Consider the following 16,923-nt stretch of genomic DNA (forward strand, 5'->3'; position numbering starts at 1 on the left):
GTGTGGAGAGGGTCCCATACGTTGTATGATTGCAACTGTATCTGGAGTTCATGGTTAGTTTTGGTTTTTTATTAAAATAAAAGGGAATGCAGCCTTTGCCTTGCATCACCATGTTTCTCCTGATAGCCGGGGAGTCCGTTCTCTCCTCGTTGGCAAAAGTACTCACTAGTTATTACAAAACTCTAGGAAAAAAAAAGAAGGAAAGAATTCCAAAAAAAAAAAAGAGGGGGTGATTTTTGTGTGTGTGTGTGTGTGTATGTGTGTGTGTGTAGAAAGTACATTTTAAATATAAAACAAGGTAAAATGGTTCCAAGGGGAAAAAAAAAGAAAATATGTGCTTTGATTCACATAATCTGAAACATGGGTTGTGGTGTGTTGGTAACTCTTGTGTTATTTATGGCCATTATCATCCCATCTACACAGTCGCACATATTGGTAAAATCTGGTGTTTTTAAAAAAAATAAAACAAAAACCAGGCACTTCGTAGTTAGTCGACCGTTTGGTGGTTTGGTTTTTTTTTTTGGCTTGCGGAGGTTGGGCCGGCTACGGAAGAAATCTCAGTACGGCCTCCAAACAGACTCATCCATCCTGCCACTAGAATTCAAGACGGTTGGGGAGCTGCTGTGGCTGCCATCCGCCTCCACCCCGTCACTCTGGGTGGGCAAGTTAGGGTTTAGCAGCGTGCTGCCGTTGGACGTGGTGGTGCACGGCGGGAGCATCCTGGAAGGGGAGCGGTCCCCTCCCGGCACCATGGGGAACTGGTATGATCCTGATGAAGTGCCATAGTAGAGATATGGAGTGCTGCTGGTCTGGAAAGGTCCACTTTGGTTTTGGGAAGAGCCGGGGTAGGGTGGTGGTAGGTAGGTGTGGTAGTGAGTGGTTGCGGACATACCCAGTGACATGCCTGAGGTGACTGGCGGTGTATAGGTAAAGGTGGCTGGATAGTGCATTCGTGGGTTGGAGAAGCGGCTCTCAGTGAGGGATGAAATGCTTGTGAACTGCCTGGGATCTGAAAATGGGCCCAGCTCTGAAGCACCTAAAAAATTATAACAAAAGACGGGGGAAAACAATTCTGTAAATACCATTTTTTGTATCACGTGACGATAGAATTTTATTTTTCTAAGATAACCCACTTCTTTTGGCCCCCAAGAGAACAGCAGATCATATCAAGCAATACATTGCAAGGAACAGTGTTATACATCTATCTTTTAGAAGCGCTGGGCCAAACTCATCCCTGGTCTAACTCCACTGATGCCAATGGAGGGAGCAGCATTGCCAACCTGAAGTGTTCAAAGGTCATGAGTCAGGTTAGGAAAAAAAAAAATCTCAAAAATCAAGAGATTGAAAAAGAGCCAAAAAAACAAAGGGGAAAAAAGATGTCTAAAATCAAGAGAGTAAAAAAGAGCCAAAAAAAGAAAGGTGGACTTGGAGTTGATTTGCCTTCCAGTTTCAGAGTTTTGAGGGTTGTGTGTCTCTGTTTTTTTTCTAGAGCCTCTTGAGAAACTCAGGACTGGTTGCACATGAAAGCTGAGATTCCCACCTCAGCACAGGCTGTCAGGAGCTGGGATTTCCAGAAAAGCAGAAATCTCTGTGCAACTTGTAATAAATCTCCAAGAGCTGGCAACATCGAGTTAACTGCACCACTGACACCAGGGGAGTTACACTGGGGGAGACTAAGACCCACTTCTTGCCTTAAATCAATTTATTTAGGTGAGAATCCACTCAGCTGATTCCTTTGGCTAAAAAACACTGTTTGCTCATCCGAAGGACGGACAAGGCTATTGAGCTGATAGCAAAGATGCAGATTTTACTCTTCAGAGCAGTCGATGGAAAATTACAAGCCCAACACTCTTTTGGCCATTGAAAAAGAATTTGTTTTCATATGTAGTCTCTGCAGTCTGGTTGAAAAAAAAAAGACCACACAGTTTATGACTACTGTGAACGTCTGGATGGTAACGCTATGAATTGGAGTCTAACGCAAAACAGGGATGGGTAAACTCATTTTGCCTAATTTCTAATCCCACATCAAACACCCAAAGCTTTGGAGCAGAACTGGAAAGCAAACCTTAGCTTGGTGATGTGCTTAGGAGACTGTGGGATGGACAGGAGCAGAAGACAAAGATGGTGAAATCTTGTACTGAGAGCCAGAAGAGTGGAAAACAAAGAGGGTGTGGGAAAAGGACAGGGGAAAAGAGGGAAAGCCTAATGAAGAAGTACAGAGTAGGAGGAGGCAAACGCGATGGCCAGTATGCATCAGACACATATACAGATATTTATAGAGAGCTGGAAAGAGCAAGGTATAAATAAAAGGGGGAAATTATGAAATCAAATGGACCCTCCCTGCACTTCCCAGCTGACACTCCTACAGCTTTACAGCCCTTCAGATCCAAGGGTTCACTCACCTCTTTGTCAGTCTGCTGAACCTGACTTTAGGGAAAATACGGCATCTTCTAGATGCCAAACTGACGTGCTAAACACTGAAACACTCTGTGTATCCTCAGTTTAAGACGAAGCAATGATTTTCCTTGCAGACAGGCTTCAGATCTGACCTGCTGACATTGCTGTGTAAAAGGAAGGTCTCTCCAGCCCTTCTGTTCCTTGTCCACTCTGCTATAAGCAACAGACTCAACAGCCCCTGCCACCTTGTGTGGCACATTTTGGGATTTAGATCACTATTCTCGCTTGTTCTCCCAGGTCAGTGAACTCATGCCTACAATGATATCTAAAAGCAGCAGCAGGGCAAAGCTCAGGCACAGTTTGGGTTCAGGCTGGAGGACCTGGGCCACACCCAGTCAAGCCTCCAAATCAGCCTGAAACCTAGGGGTTATAATACTCCATCTCTACCAATATTGAGCACAGAGCTTTAAGTGGGCAGTAAAAGCCCATTCTAAACTCTGATGACAATGTGATTACTATTGTCTTTATCTGGGACTGAATCAGTGACCTACAGGTGAATGGGTCTGTCTCCATCATCAACCCCTCCAACCGCAGCACCCTGGAATGTAATATAACTTGTACCTTTACAGCAAACACTCTACTGCTTAATGCAACTTCTTTCATTCCCAACTGCAAACAATAGCCAGAGGCAATACCACCCAGATTCAAAGCTGTAATTTTGGAACACTATCCTTTATATTGTGAACAGGTCTGATATATATCTGGAAATATAAGGTTAGAACATAATTTCCCCAGCTGCTCAAAATACTGACTTTCAATCTGCTACTGCTTATTCTCTTTTTTTTTTTTATTATTTATTGTTATTGCAACTCTCCCAGCATGAACAGAGTTGCTCTTAGTTTACCCTGATAGAAGCTAAACAAGACTTTTACAATCAAAGGTGGAATTGATGTCAGCGTAAGGGTGTAGAAGAATATCGGTATTTTTGGTTTCTTTGCAACCAATATTTTTTCCTTAATACAAAGCTCTCCACACAGTTTTACACATTAAAAGGCAATCTCCCTTTCAGAGCTAGATCCAAATATTATCTGCATGGGTGCTGCCAAGAGATCATGTCTGTGTGGAATGACTGGGAATATGCACACCACACATAGGCAACTCAAATGTGGGGCTGCAGATCTCCTTATATACCCTAGTAAATCCACACTCATTTGTTTTTGCTGTTGCTTGTAAAGCACAATCCTGTTTACCCAAAGACCAAACAACCATAACCCTGTCTTATCTCACTCATGGCTGTGCCTGCACAGCTCCTGCACACTCACTTCTTCAACTCCCCTTTTGCCCAAGTGCCTTTTGCTGTCTCCATAACTCCCTGCACACGGCTGTGATTTGTTCCCAGCCTTATTGGATCTCCATTGTGTAAAAATATTTTTAAAGATCAGAAAAAGTTCTCTGAGATGCCTGTTCTAAAGTCTCATTTCTAAGGGAAACGTACTAAGAAGTCAGCTCTAAACCTCAGCTTCTTGCCACCCTCAATGCTGTTCAATCTTGCTGATGCATTTTCACCCTCCTCCTCCTCCTTTCTCTGTGCTACCTCCTTATGTTAAGGTTGATTTTGGTTCTAACTTGGAAATCCCAGATGCCTGTTCATTTATACACGTTTAGCTCTGTGCTGGGCTGGGAAGATAAATAGTCCTACCAGGTATGGCACCCATCTTGTATATCTAGCAGTGCACAAACAGTGATGTGGATCAGCAATATAGTAACATGACAGTGCAAGTATACAATTCATTATATAATAATTATAATATTATAATAATTTATTTATTCCTCACCCCAGGAGGATTAAAAAATTATGCTAATTTTTCCTCTGTCAGAGCAAGAAAACCATTTGCATCTGTGAATTCCCACTCTCGCGATAGCTCGCACTAAATGGGTGAAGCACAGACCCTCTGCCCTATGTTGTGGCCACCACATTGCAAGACAACACTTGTATAAAGAGAAGAGACTTTATTTTGTGCCACCAGAAAGAGAGACATGCCAAAGAGCACAGTAAGTGGTCTTCTCCCATGTAGTCTCATCAGCTGACTGGGCCTAACAATAACAAATAAAATTTTAAAAGGTGTATTTTTGAAAAAAACCAAAACACTTTACATCTGAATGAGTCCAGGTTAAACTATTTTTAAATTTTCCAGGTAGATTCCTCCCTAACATAGCCCAGCACTCCAGTTTTCTGAGACCTATATGTTTAGAACAGAAAAGTGGTCGTGTTAATATGCCAATATATATGCTAACATCCCAGATTCAAGAATACTGCTCCAGTGTGTTTCATATTTAGAATAAGAACAATTAAAATTCCATGTGGTTTCACTTATTTTGATGCAGAAGCCTCATTAAAAACCCTAGATCTGGGCATTTGCCAGCAGCCAGCTCAAATAATTTTGCATTTGTGCTTAAAACCCAATTTTACCTGTTGCAGCTTTGCAGCTCTACCATTTACAGCTGCTTGTGTGCCATGATCATTTCTCTTTTGCAGTTTACAGATGCCAGCTAGTGCCAATTAATGCTCAGGTCTCAATCAATAAGCTGTGCTTGTGGTTTGCAGAAAATCAGGCAACAAATTTCTGTCAGGTTTACAGCACTTTGGCCAATTGCTCCCAATTATTAAAGATCATAATGTACTGTGGACAGATTAACTCCTTGTAGGTACAGCCAGCTGACATCTACTTTAAAGAGTTACAGGATATTTTTTATAGCTTAAAAATATTGCAATTTGTTTTGTTATTTAATGCTATAACATTAACAAAAAAAGTCCCCTTGGCTTATTGCATATGTTTCATAGGGAAATTTCTAGCCCATCAAGTCAATGCAGAATTGTTTGATGCATGAAACCAGAGTGATGCTGTATTCACTGAACAGTCTGTCTCAAGGAAATTCAGCAACTTAAATTTATTTACCAGTAGCTAAATGATTCCCTTGTGTTTTGGGGAACTTCAGTGTTAAGACATTTGCTGTAGTTGAAACTAGATTTGGTGGGGTTTTGTTCAACAGTTCAATTCAGGCTGGGACATTGTACTAATTGACCTATTAAAATTGTTTTTTCCTTCCCCAACATCTATGTCTCTGAATTATAAGTGCAGCCTGGATTACTTACAGCTGATAATATCGCCTTGGATGAAACATGCCACACACTTCACATGATGAGATGATTTCAGTCTCTTACAGCTTTGCCAAACTTTAAACGTTCTGGCTCAAATTGTCCATGCTGGGCGTCTGTCTCAGGCTAAATTTTGATTTATGCATTTATTTGTTTTTAAAATTTCAGCTGAAATTCTTCTGCTGGGAAAAATATATTGTTTTACCAATCTTAAACTCTGAGGAGCCTTCCTTTGAAAAGCTGTACCAGTTCCATGCTTTGAAGTAAGGACTTGAACTTTGGAATAGGAGTGGTTTTTGTGTGAGAGATGTTGCCATGAAAATCCAGCCAAATATGAACAAATCATAAGCACTCTGACTAAAAATGGGCAGAAGAGTCTGTGGCCCTACAAAGACACTTGTCTAGAGACTAGAATGAAATCCAGGAGTCACAAATCCTAGCATTTTTTGTGCAAGCATTGCTGAAACACAGGGACATTGCCACCTGTCCCCAAGCCAGCCTAAAAAAGGATCAGTCCATCGATGGCTCCATTCTTTGGGATGGCAGAGCCTGAGCGAAAGGAGACCATGTGGGTGTTCATATAATATCGCAAAGTAAAATTTGGGAACATGGGGTTATTTGGGGTTTGATATTTTTAGAAATCTGAGAAACTATAAACACAACCAGAGGCAAACAAGGGGATATTATTAAGGTTACCATGTGAAGAGTGAGAAACTTTGGAAACACCAGCATTCAAGTTATTTCTCCAAATGCACTATGACAAAGCATTCAGCTACACAAGATGCTATTCCTTTCTTATTAACCTGCCCAAGCTGGCCACCTCAGGAGATGTATCCGAGTTGAGGAATAGAGAAGACCATTGTCTGTACATCCCCCAGATCCACTGCTCCAAGAAATCAGAAGAGGTGAAGTGAGCAAGGCGAGAGAGACCTAATTATTTTATATGGATTTTATATGTATTTGTGCCACACGGCTCCTACATGACTCAATTGAAATGTCTCCAAATCCCATTTTCACTCCCCTCATTTTCTGTGTGCAGCAAAGATGTTGGCTTCTGATTTGCACGTGTGCTAAATACTCCCAGCTGCAGCTGAAGCCAATGGGATCACAGGTCTGAACATAAGGCTACAGACAGAACAGAAATTGTGCTGTAGGTGACACAGAGACGGTGCACTGAATGACACGAGACCTTAGGGTCAGTCTCATTTCTCTTTCTAAAGTGGATCCTTTTTTTTTTGGGATATTGCACTGCAGTGAACTGTACACAAATGCTATGGCAGAAATATTAGAGCAAAGCCAAGCAAGAAATTAAGGATTCCTTCTTCAGAGCAGCACTTAATGCCCTGCAATAAGCAAGGCCTGAGGAAATGCAAAGAACAAGAAGCAAAATATTGAAGAGCTGCTCATTAAGTTAGCACTGTCCATCCTGTGCACTGAATGAGACAGGAATCCCGTGGGAAAAGTATCATGTGATCCTGTAATTAAAATTTGTAATATAATGCATAAGCAGAATGAGGCTGATTTAAAGTTGCACAGGCAATGTTAGTACTGAGATTTTCTAATTTCTGAGCTCCTGGTTTCGCCAGTCTTAAGGATTCTTTGCAGTGTGTTTTAATGGGGGGGTGATTATTTTCTAGCTGGATCTCTTTGGGTTTTCCCCCAGCATCCTTCTGTATCAGGGGGACAGTGTTACTTAGCTCTTCATTTTGTTAAATTCTTGTTCCCTGTGTCTGCTAATAAGTGTTTATTGAATCACACACAGCATGATCTTTCTGCTTTCTTCCAGGCAAGCCTTCCACCTTCCCTCTGTATGCCACTGTAGAATGGAGCCTGGGACAGCAATTCCTAGGGATCCCAAAACACCTCCTCCTGTATCTAATCCTCACTGTAAATATTAAGTCCTGATCCCACAACCTGCGCTGGTGCTGGCGTTCAGCTTCGGGCCGGACCTCAGGGACATTCCTCCCACACATCTAGCAGTGAGTGTCTACGTGCTGGGAGGGCCACGCAGCACCACAGAAATAATGCACTGGGTTTCTCCCTCTCTGGTTTACTTTCCGGATGAGCATGTGTCATCTGGATGTTTGGAACAATTTATCATAGATAATGGTATGTTTTGAAATGGTCTTTTCCCTCCCTTTAGTTCAGAAGAAAAGAAAAAGTAAAAAAGCATTTGACATTATTTTTTTTTCTCAATTCCCCCCCCCCCCCTCCCCGCCCCAGCTCACCCCAAGAAGGTCTCCTGGCAAACAATAGCTGCAGAAAAGGCATGAACTGGTGCCCCCTCCTCTTTTCTTCACCTCAACAAGGTGTTAACTTCAAGGCCTAGCTGGGACCATTTAAACTGCAACATTATTAAGCACAGCAGTCTCACAAAAGTCAGAGGGAGGAAGGAACACTTTAACCCTTTCAGAGCCTTACACACAACAGGCAAGACCATAATTCCAGTGCATCCCTTCTCACAGTCCCTCAGTACCCCAGTTCACACGATAAACTGCACACTGGTGCCTCCTGGTATTTAGGTAACAGGTCTTTGGCACCTAAAATACCACGGATTAATTTGCAGATAGATGTTTTCACTGAATTTATGGCACTGCACCTAAGCCCTTTGCTGGGAGAAACACCCCATAAATAACATAGTTAGCAGTGACCATTAAAGTAACAGTCGTGCAAATAAAGGAGAGCATTTCTCAAGCAGAGATATTATATTGCTTAAGAGCAAAATTGGGGTCTCTTTGCATTTCTTCAGCCCGGGCTCTGTCATTACCTGTCCTGCTTCCTCAATCGGACTTTTCTGCTGCATTAAGCTGCTTTCCTTCTAAGGCACTGAGGTCTTGGTGGGTGACATTACACGCTGAAACACAAGTGGCTGCTCACCGCACCCCCAGAGACAGCTCATCTAAAATTTAGGGAATATCAACAGGTAGAAAAATGTAGCAATCAACCCCTCCTAGATGGACTGTTGGGAACAGAAATGAAGCTGTGGAAGCTTCAGCCATCACAGTCTCATTTATAGACGTTGCCTCACTTATACAAGATTCATAATCTTTCCTAATGAGAACCACAGGAGGGGGACAAATGGTCACATTACAGAAATAGGTCCTGGGCTGGTGGTTATGACCTGCCACCCGTGGATGCCTGTTGATCTGGTGTGATGGGGAGCCTCTGAACTTCTCAGCCTTTGCTATCTTATCTCAGTGACTCCAGTCTGGAGCTGTCACGGGTGATAGGGGTGGAAAGGAACTGGCAGTGTATCAAAAGCCCCCTGCTTGTTTAAAGTCTCAGGCCATCTACGAGCTACATGGGAACCAAAAAGTAAATAAAGTTTCCTGGAAATAAGTCCAGGAGCTCTGCAACACCACATGGCACAAATACACACACAGGAGCGCAGTGCTCTCCCTTCACTTTTCCCCAACTTTTCCTGCTTGAATTTTAGCTGTCACTGCTTTTCGCCAGCCGAAAGGCATCAGCAGGAACACTTGAGGCTTTTCTTGGAGAGCAACCTCAGACTTTTGTATACAGCAAGGGGGTGAAACCGCAGGGCTGCGGAGCAGGCACGGTGATGGTGAGCAGAGGGGCAGGAATCCTGAATAAATCCAGTGAATGGGAAGATAATATACATCATGGCTCACAGGCTACTTTATTCCTTCTTTTGCTTTTTTTTCTTCTTTTCAGAAAAATGTGCCTTAACTGTCCAGTATAAATATTTGTTTCCAATGTTGTCATGAATTGTACTTTTCCACTGCATGCTACTAACTCAGAAATACCATCTGATCCTCAAGCAGACACAAAGGAACTATGTTTTGCAGGGACAGGGAAGGGGGGAAGCCCTTGGCATTGCTCTGTTATTTCACCCTTTAAACCCTTCCTTTTCCCTCCCCATCCAAATTCTCCTTTCGCATCTCATTCAGCTAATGGACATCTCTCCCGAGGACAGAGGATTCCTTGCTGGTTCTTGATTGAGAGTTTTTAAGAAGCCGGGAAGGAAGATATTCTTTGAAACTGGATCTACTGTAGGATGGGAGCCAGCACACAGGACACCGTGTCTTTCAGAGAGGGCCACACACAGTGCCACTCCAGTCATATGACTTCTCTGTCACATCCTGAAGCCATTTCCAGCTCGTGTGCGAGTTTGTACTCCCATTTAGAAAAGGATGGGATATATTGGGAACACACATATGGAAACACTTTCAGGGAATCAGTTTCCATGAAATCCATAATAAGCCAAGTGGCTTCAGATGTGGCAGTGTGCCTCAGATTAGCCAAAAAAAAAAAAAAAAAAAAAAGAAAAGAAAAAAAAAGGGAAAAAAAAAAAAGAGAGGGGAAAAAGAAGGAAAATTCTACCCTTTCAGTCCTTGTTTCAGTTTCAAGGGAGAAAAAAAAAGAAAAAAAAGAAAATTAAAACCAACTAATGACTTATGGCTACCAAAACAGAGGGTCACAAAATAATACAACTAACAAGAGCACTCCTCCTCCCCCAACTAAGGACACTGCTATCAGCATTCCTGCAGCTCCCAGAAAGCTCTTCTGGCATCTGCCAAGCTCACATGGGATCGGCAGAGCCATGGCCCTGCCTGTGCCAGCCTGTGTGGGTTGGGCAGGTGCCCACTGTCTGGTAACCTGTGCGAGCAATTTTTTCCTTCCCTTACAAATTTTCCTTCCTTTCCTTTCCTTCCTGCTCTTCCAAAAACTGCAACTTGGTGCTAAACTGTCTATTTAGTAAATCTCCCAGAAAATGCTGGATTCAGGAGGGGATGGGGCTGGCTCTACCCAGGCCATACTAAAAGCAGGGTCTATGGTGGGATGGTGTATTTGGTTTGCCAGGCGGTGGATATCACCTGCCTGCTGTGCTTGGAACTAGAGCTCAGGAGCAACTCCCAGGTGCCCTCACTGATCAAAGATCAGGAACAATCCTGAACAGCACAGAAAAGGACTGGAGGCCACCTCAGTGCCAGGCAGGAGGGAAGAACCCAGCTCATCTGAGCTGCTGTGGTGCTGGAATAATCTTTGCATGGCTGAGGAAGTGGGAAGAAGTACGGATCAAGTGGCAGGAGTTCAAATGGGAACTGGAGAGATGCTATGTGCATCTCTGCGACAGCTACCTGCCTTTTTATCACGGGAAAATAACCAGGAATTTGGCTGCTAATTGGGGCTGTATCCTACAAACCCTACTTTTCCTGACAAACAAATGACTCCACAAATTGTCCCTCTGTTTCCAATAGGGTTATTTGTGGTAGGAGGGACCACCCAACATGAGAGGATCAGGCCCTCCACTCCCTCACTCTGCCGCTTGCTTCAACCTTCCACAGCCAAATCTGAGCACAAAAAAAGACCCACGAACTGCAAAGGCTTTTCCTCACTGCTGCTGGAAAAGCCCTGGACTAGAACGGCTGTGGAAAGGTCTCGTGTGCTATTAATACGATGCTCCTCCTGGCTTCCGCTGCCGAAATGGGGATTTGCCATTTCTTTCTCAGGCTGGCTCTTTCCACTCAAGCCCCGGCACAGTAACTAACTGAAAACTTCTGCATCAAGGAGAAGGTCTCTTTTAAAGTTTGGCTTGGCTTTGCTTTCAAAGGGTTGTCTGTATATTTTAGAATATGTAGAACTTGCCTTTGATTTAAACCTCGCTCTTAACAATAGACAAGAGACTATTTCTCTACTGAGCGATTTAAACAAAAACAAACATATTTTGGTTACTCGGCCTTGTTCTCAAAACACTCTGTTTTCTTTTTTTCCCAGAGAAAAATCAAACCCTACAAATCGTTGCACTTCTGGCCAAAAAAACTTAAATTCACAAATGTAGATAATCCATTTTTTTTTCCCTGAACAATATTGTACACAGAGAAAGAAGAGCACCTCCCCCGCCCCCAGACATCCATAAAACATGAAACCCCCTCATCTAAACAATTAAAACCATACTTTTCTCCTCCAAAATAATGTCTCCCTTCAAAGAACATTTTCAGCCTTGGTCCCTGTCCACAAGCAGGGCCATGATGTTGATTTTTAATCCTCCCCGGCACGAAGTCCCGTGTCCCCAGAGGGTAAACAGCCGCACCTCGTCCTGCGGAGGCAGCGGAAAGCGCTGCTTGTGTTCGGAGCCGGGGCTGTGCAGGAGCAGCCGCTCCGACGGGATGAGGGCACTTGGCCCATGGAACTTCTGACTACTGGAGAAAGAAGAGGGGAGATACCAGGGTGGCATTTCCATCTTAGGTTAAGGATTTTAGCAGCAGGCGCAACAATGCTGTTGGAGTGAAAGCAGCGGAAAATAACTCACCCAGCGATGGCCAGAGTTTTTTCCCTTACAGTGAGAACACGTTTCCCCCAAGTAACACAAACAATAGTAACATTGGGCCCTGTGATAAAATGGTCAAACATGTCAGCGTGACTCAAGACCCGCTGTCCAAGGAAATTTGAGGAGGCTCAGGGTGAGAGGGAGCCCTGTGGGGAGAGCCATGGGTGAACACCAAGCCAAATTCTGCTCCCATGTAATGGGGCAGTGTGAGAACAGCTCGGGGATGTCACAACCCTTGGCCTGGCAGGAGTGAAGCTGTGGCTCTCAAGCCACAGAGCAGGACTTGCCACCATCACTGTGAGCTTCAGGAAGATGGAGGAAAACCTTGCACAGAACTGCTGGGTTGTTTTCACTGGAGCTCCTGCTCTCATAGCTAAGAGTCAAAAATACTGAGTGGTGTAAAGACCTACAGAGGTTTTCAGTGCATGGATTTAGGCTCTCAGTGCCTGTTTATATATCAAGCTGCCACAAAATTCAGAAGAACACAGCTAAACATAGCTGTAAAGCAGGGCTAGAGGCACTGTGTCCCTTATTATATTCACTTTAGCAACTTACAATTTTCAATCTAATTTAATAAAAGCTGTGTAAATCCCTCTGTATATTTTTTTTCATTACTTTCAGACCTAACCTGAGCTTCCTACTAAGTTAAGGCAAACTACTGTAAGCAAAGTTTCAATCCATTATAAGATGGTCTACACAGCATCCCCATTCATCAGCTGAGCTAAAGCTTAAACCAGCCCAACTCTGAACACCTCTAAATAAATGCTTCTTCTCCATGGTGTAAAGTCTGAATATGGGTTTTATCCTCCCAGGAAGGTGGTGATGAGAAAAAGAAACAGACTTGAGTCTGTAACAGCTCACATCATAAACATACTCGAGGCTGTTTGATGTACAGCCTCTTAGGTTATACCACCAGCATCTCTTTAGACCATCAACAGAGATTTATCTCAGATATAGTATCTTGGAGTTTAAGTTCAGATAATCAGTAGTAATTAGAAATAGAAAGCCCACTTAACCATTAAAGCTGTTACAAGGGAAAATGTGATACAATGCTTTCTGGCTTTTGCTATTGATTTATTTTGTGAATCTGGGCAAATAATTTGATTTTTCCTGTGTAAATTGGCTTACTATACAATGGATATTTCAATACTTTGTGTTAGCCAAGTGACAAAATTAGTAGTACAGTTTAGAAAATACTGTGAAATCCTTTGTTGGAAAATGTTGTAAAGTTACAGACATTAAAGGTACAACCCAACAGACATTTTTTTAGAAGCTATTCAATGGGTGAAGACACAGAAAAAGTGGAAGTCAGACAAAGACTTGAAATAAATTTTCAGATGTGATCCCAATTTCTGAGATAAAAAAGATGCGTATAAAGTCAGCCTGAATTATCACCTTCAGTTGTCTTCATCTGCTTGAGAAAGCAGCAGCAGAATTGCTTTAAACCAAACCTCCAGCGCATCTGCAGTGCAGGCTGGTGAGAACAGGAGCTGGCCTGGCTGAGCACCAGGTGCCGGCTCCAGCCCCACCGCGGCTGGAATGGCTTCCTCCATGGGCAAGCAGCCTGTCCAAAAAACAGCTCCAAACCAGTCTGGCCCACCTACGTGGGCCAGGCCAAATGAGGAACTGGTTGGGTTTGGACTACCCTTAAACCCAGCTTCCTATCTAATTTTGGAATCGAATACAGTGGCTCCCAATTCAACTCTGCTGCTGCTTAGATCCTCCCTATGCTCCTCTTCACCCATAAAAAAGAAAACAACATGGGTTGGCTTTTAGCAGGAATCAAAATGAAAACAAGAACAAAAAATCCCTTTAGAGGGAGATATTTGAGAGAGGAAGAGGGAAGAAAGGGGGAAGAGAGGTGCCTTTTTCCCATTGCCAGGATTCCTCTGTGGCTCCTCCGGCCATGCCAGCATCCACATCACAGTTCCCGGGGACTTCCTCTGAGCAGCTTCTGTGAGATGGCTCTTCCAATGAGCCATTTCATCTTGGTCTTATGTTGTGGAGATTTAGGGTCAGCAGCCCTCGTGGTGTTTTTGAGGCGTTTGCTTCGCTTCCTATTTGGCCAGCCAGTCACCTTTGCAGAAGGTCTATTTTTCGGTGGTCCGTCCCTAGACTGGATCCCATGCCTTGCAATTTTCACCCTTGAGGGTATCTAAAGGTTTATGATTTTTTTCACAGACGTCTCTATACTTTCCCTCTTTCAAGACTGACAAACCCTATCCAGTTCTAGTCTTTTAACTGCACTCAAATTAGCTATTTCAACTTTAATTAATTTTTTTGGCTGGGATGCCTTCTTTGGGACATAGTTTTATTTTTGTTTTCAGTGGCAACAACACACATAACTAGCTGGCTCCACTCAACAGGAATGATCTGCAGATGTTTGATCCTATTTCTCTACACAGGAGCACAGATCATATGATCTCACAAGGTCCCTGTCAGTCCTATAAGACTATGACACTACATATCCATAGGAAATATAATTGATCCAGCAGCTCCTCTGGGGTAATTCCCGCCTACCTAAGTTTAAGCAGATTAACAGAGCTGTGTCAACAGATATTAAATACAGTGATCCAGATAGAAACCCACAGCAATACATATTCTGGTTTTGCACTTCAGGGGAACTGAGTGACCACTTCTGGCCAAGCTGAGAAGGTGATGGGTCCTGGATGGTCCCTTGGCCTAACCTGACCGACACCGTTTTCTTCTTATTGCTGTGACAAGCAGCTTTGTCCTTTCTTTCCTGCTTGTCCTGAAGCCTGGAAGGAGGTGAAGAGCCACAGATCTACCTCAGTACCCTTCTTATAATTTCATTCTTGCACTGCCTTCTGACCCACACTCAGTACTACAGGGTCTAGTAAGACTGCAGCCACTTCTACCACCTCTCTGGTTCCCTTCATGTTATAATTTCCTCCTGTACTCCATTGCATATCTTGTAACCAGCTCTACTGTATCTAAGAGTGCAAATTCTTAGGGGACAGGCTGATTTCTCTTTTTTCCTTCTCCTCTTTTACTGTACAGTCCTTAGCACAAGGGGGATGCGACCTCCAGACACTGTCACAATAAAAACACTGTCAGCAGCCTGCGGTGATTCCAGCAGAGGTCCATTAGCTATTCCCGAATCAAACCATTACTTTGATCACTGAACTGCACCGCCTGCAGGAGCCAAACCTGGATGCTCCAGCTAAAGCCAAAAACCTCAACTGATGCTTTGACAAGGGGACTGATCTCCAGTTTGTAGAAATTTTTCAGTCCCGAGTTCAGATTTCAACACAACACAAAACATCATTTCAGTGCAAAATTAAATATGGCAAGCTGTGTTTTTACAGACATCTATCCAATAAAAATGATGTGCCTCATAGATTTGGTCCTGTACCTGTGCTTCAAACTGGTTTTCCAAGCAAGCCCATTGTGCAGCCTAATTATATAAACTTAACCAAGGTGGGCATACCTTTAGCTGCTGGCTTTATAATATTCTGCCAATTCTAAACAGTACCTGTTTAATAGGAAAGGGCATTAAAAAGCAATGATGCCTATGGATCAGACAGTGATAGCTCAGTGAAGCATTAAAAATAACAAGTGGAAACCACACGTGGCATCACTAGAGCTTGTGTAGGGGCTTTTCATCTCAGCTAAATGAAAGAGGCTTTGTGGGTGTTGCTCCTAACCCGAGCATACCACCTTTCACTGCTCACTGCCAGAGATTTGTGATGTTAAGAGATGGAAAGATTTCCATGAGATTCCCTACCCCTCAATTTTGCTTTCAGAATTGATCCTTGGTTTAAATCCTTCAGGCTGTTTTCTCTCCTGGTGCTCCCCTTCTCTCAGCATGGTTGCTCCTCTTTCTCACACAAGCTCAAGGAGGCTTCCTCTAGCTGCCTATCCCAGCAATCCCAAATTACAAAATAACATTACAGCAAACACTCATGGCTACCACAGGATGAAAGATCAAATGGATGATTAGAGAGACCTTTGGGAACGACTGGGAAGTTTGGAGATTACACGGCCCAGACAGGGCTGAGTATGCAGCACATGGACTCTTCTCCTCCTCCAAATACACCTTTAAACCACCACAAAATCCCCTGCATTAAGTGTATGATACCTCTTTTGCCAGAACTAAACTTCTTCACACAATGACAGCATTGCCTGATCCAAGTAATCCCAAGGGATTAACACAGTTTCAACTCTCTATTCGCAAATTTGCCTGTGGAATAATAAGGATTGTGGAGAGCAAAGAGGCTGCACTGGCTGGGTGTCTGCTCCCCAACGGGCCCACAGCATCAGCTCTGAGCTTTGCTTTTGACAGTGCAAATGCAAAATAAACCTGGGGGGGAAAACCCCCGCGACTATAGTTGTGTTTCTTACAATGAAAGATTAAACAGTGCAGGAAAACTAAGGGAGAACCTGCATTCCACTGTTTTATTCCTGTACCTCCATCTAGGGTGGTGTGTGAGAAATTAAATTAATTTTGTTAGGACTTTGCAATTGGGCAAATACAAAGGCAGAAAAATTCCTAAAGGAATTGCAGAAGCACACAAAGTCAGTGAAAAATGCTTTCCCAGTGCGTTTTTTCAGGTGAGTTGGAAAAGTAGAGTGCCATTAGTAATTCAACCAAAAATAACACCTTTTCAGTGGATACGGTAGGAGTTTGGCTGATTAGGAAAGGGAACTTCCATGATTTGATAGATTATAGTGAACCCACAGCAAACTGAATTGACCAAAATATTTTTTCACAATCCCTCTTCAGACTCCTAGCAAGTCAAACCGGTTCTGTGCCACACCAGCCAGTTCCCTGTGGCTTCTGCCACCTCCCTGAGATCCACCACAGCCACCTCCTGTCCTACCCACCTCTCTGTACCTGTCACCAACACAGGAACCCACATGAACCTCAGAAATCAAAATTGGTGCTATGTTCTGGCAGACAAAGTAATAGCAAAGTTGTAGCAAGTTCAAATGAGTGGAAACTAAGACAAATTCAGACTGGTAATAAGATCCACATTTCAAAGTGAGATTAATTAGCATCTGTAACCAAAGGCTGTAGTGGGTTCTGCTTCCCTGGAAATTTTTAAATGAAGAC

The 16,923-nt window shown here is 43.3% G+C and overlaps 1 protein-coding gene across 1 annotated transcript in view; it reads right to left on the reverse strand.

Annotated features, from left to right (window-relative positions):
* Positions 1–261: 261 nt before the first annotated feature.
* The window catches only part of RUNX2 (RUNX family transcription factor 2), a 148,604-nt gene continuing 131,942 nt past the window's right edge, over positions 262–16,923 (reverse strand). The window contains 1 exon segment of the mRNA XM_039568414.1: positions 262–1,036. Coding sequence (XP_039424348.1) covers positions 558–1,036 — 479 coding nt within the window. The 3' untranslated portion in view covers positions 262–557.

This window comes from Corvus cornix, chromosome 3 (assembly GCF_000738735.6).
Source record: "Corvus cornix cornix isolate S_Up_H32 chromosome 3, ASM73873v5, whole genome shotgun sequence".
NCBI lineage: Eukaryota > Metazoa > Chordata > Aves > Passeriformes > Corvidae > Corvus > Corvus cornix.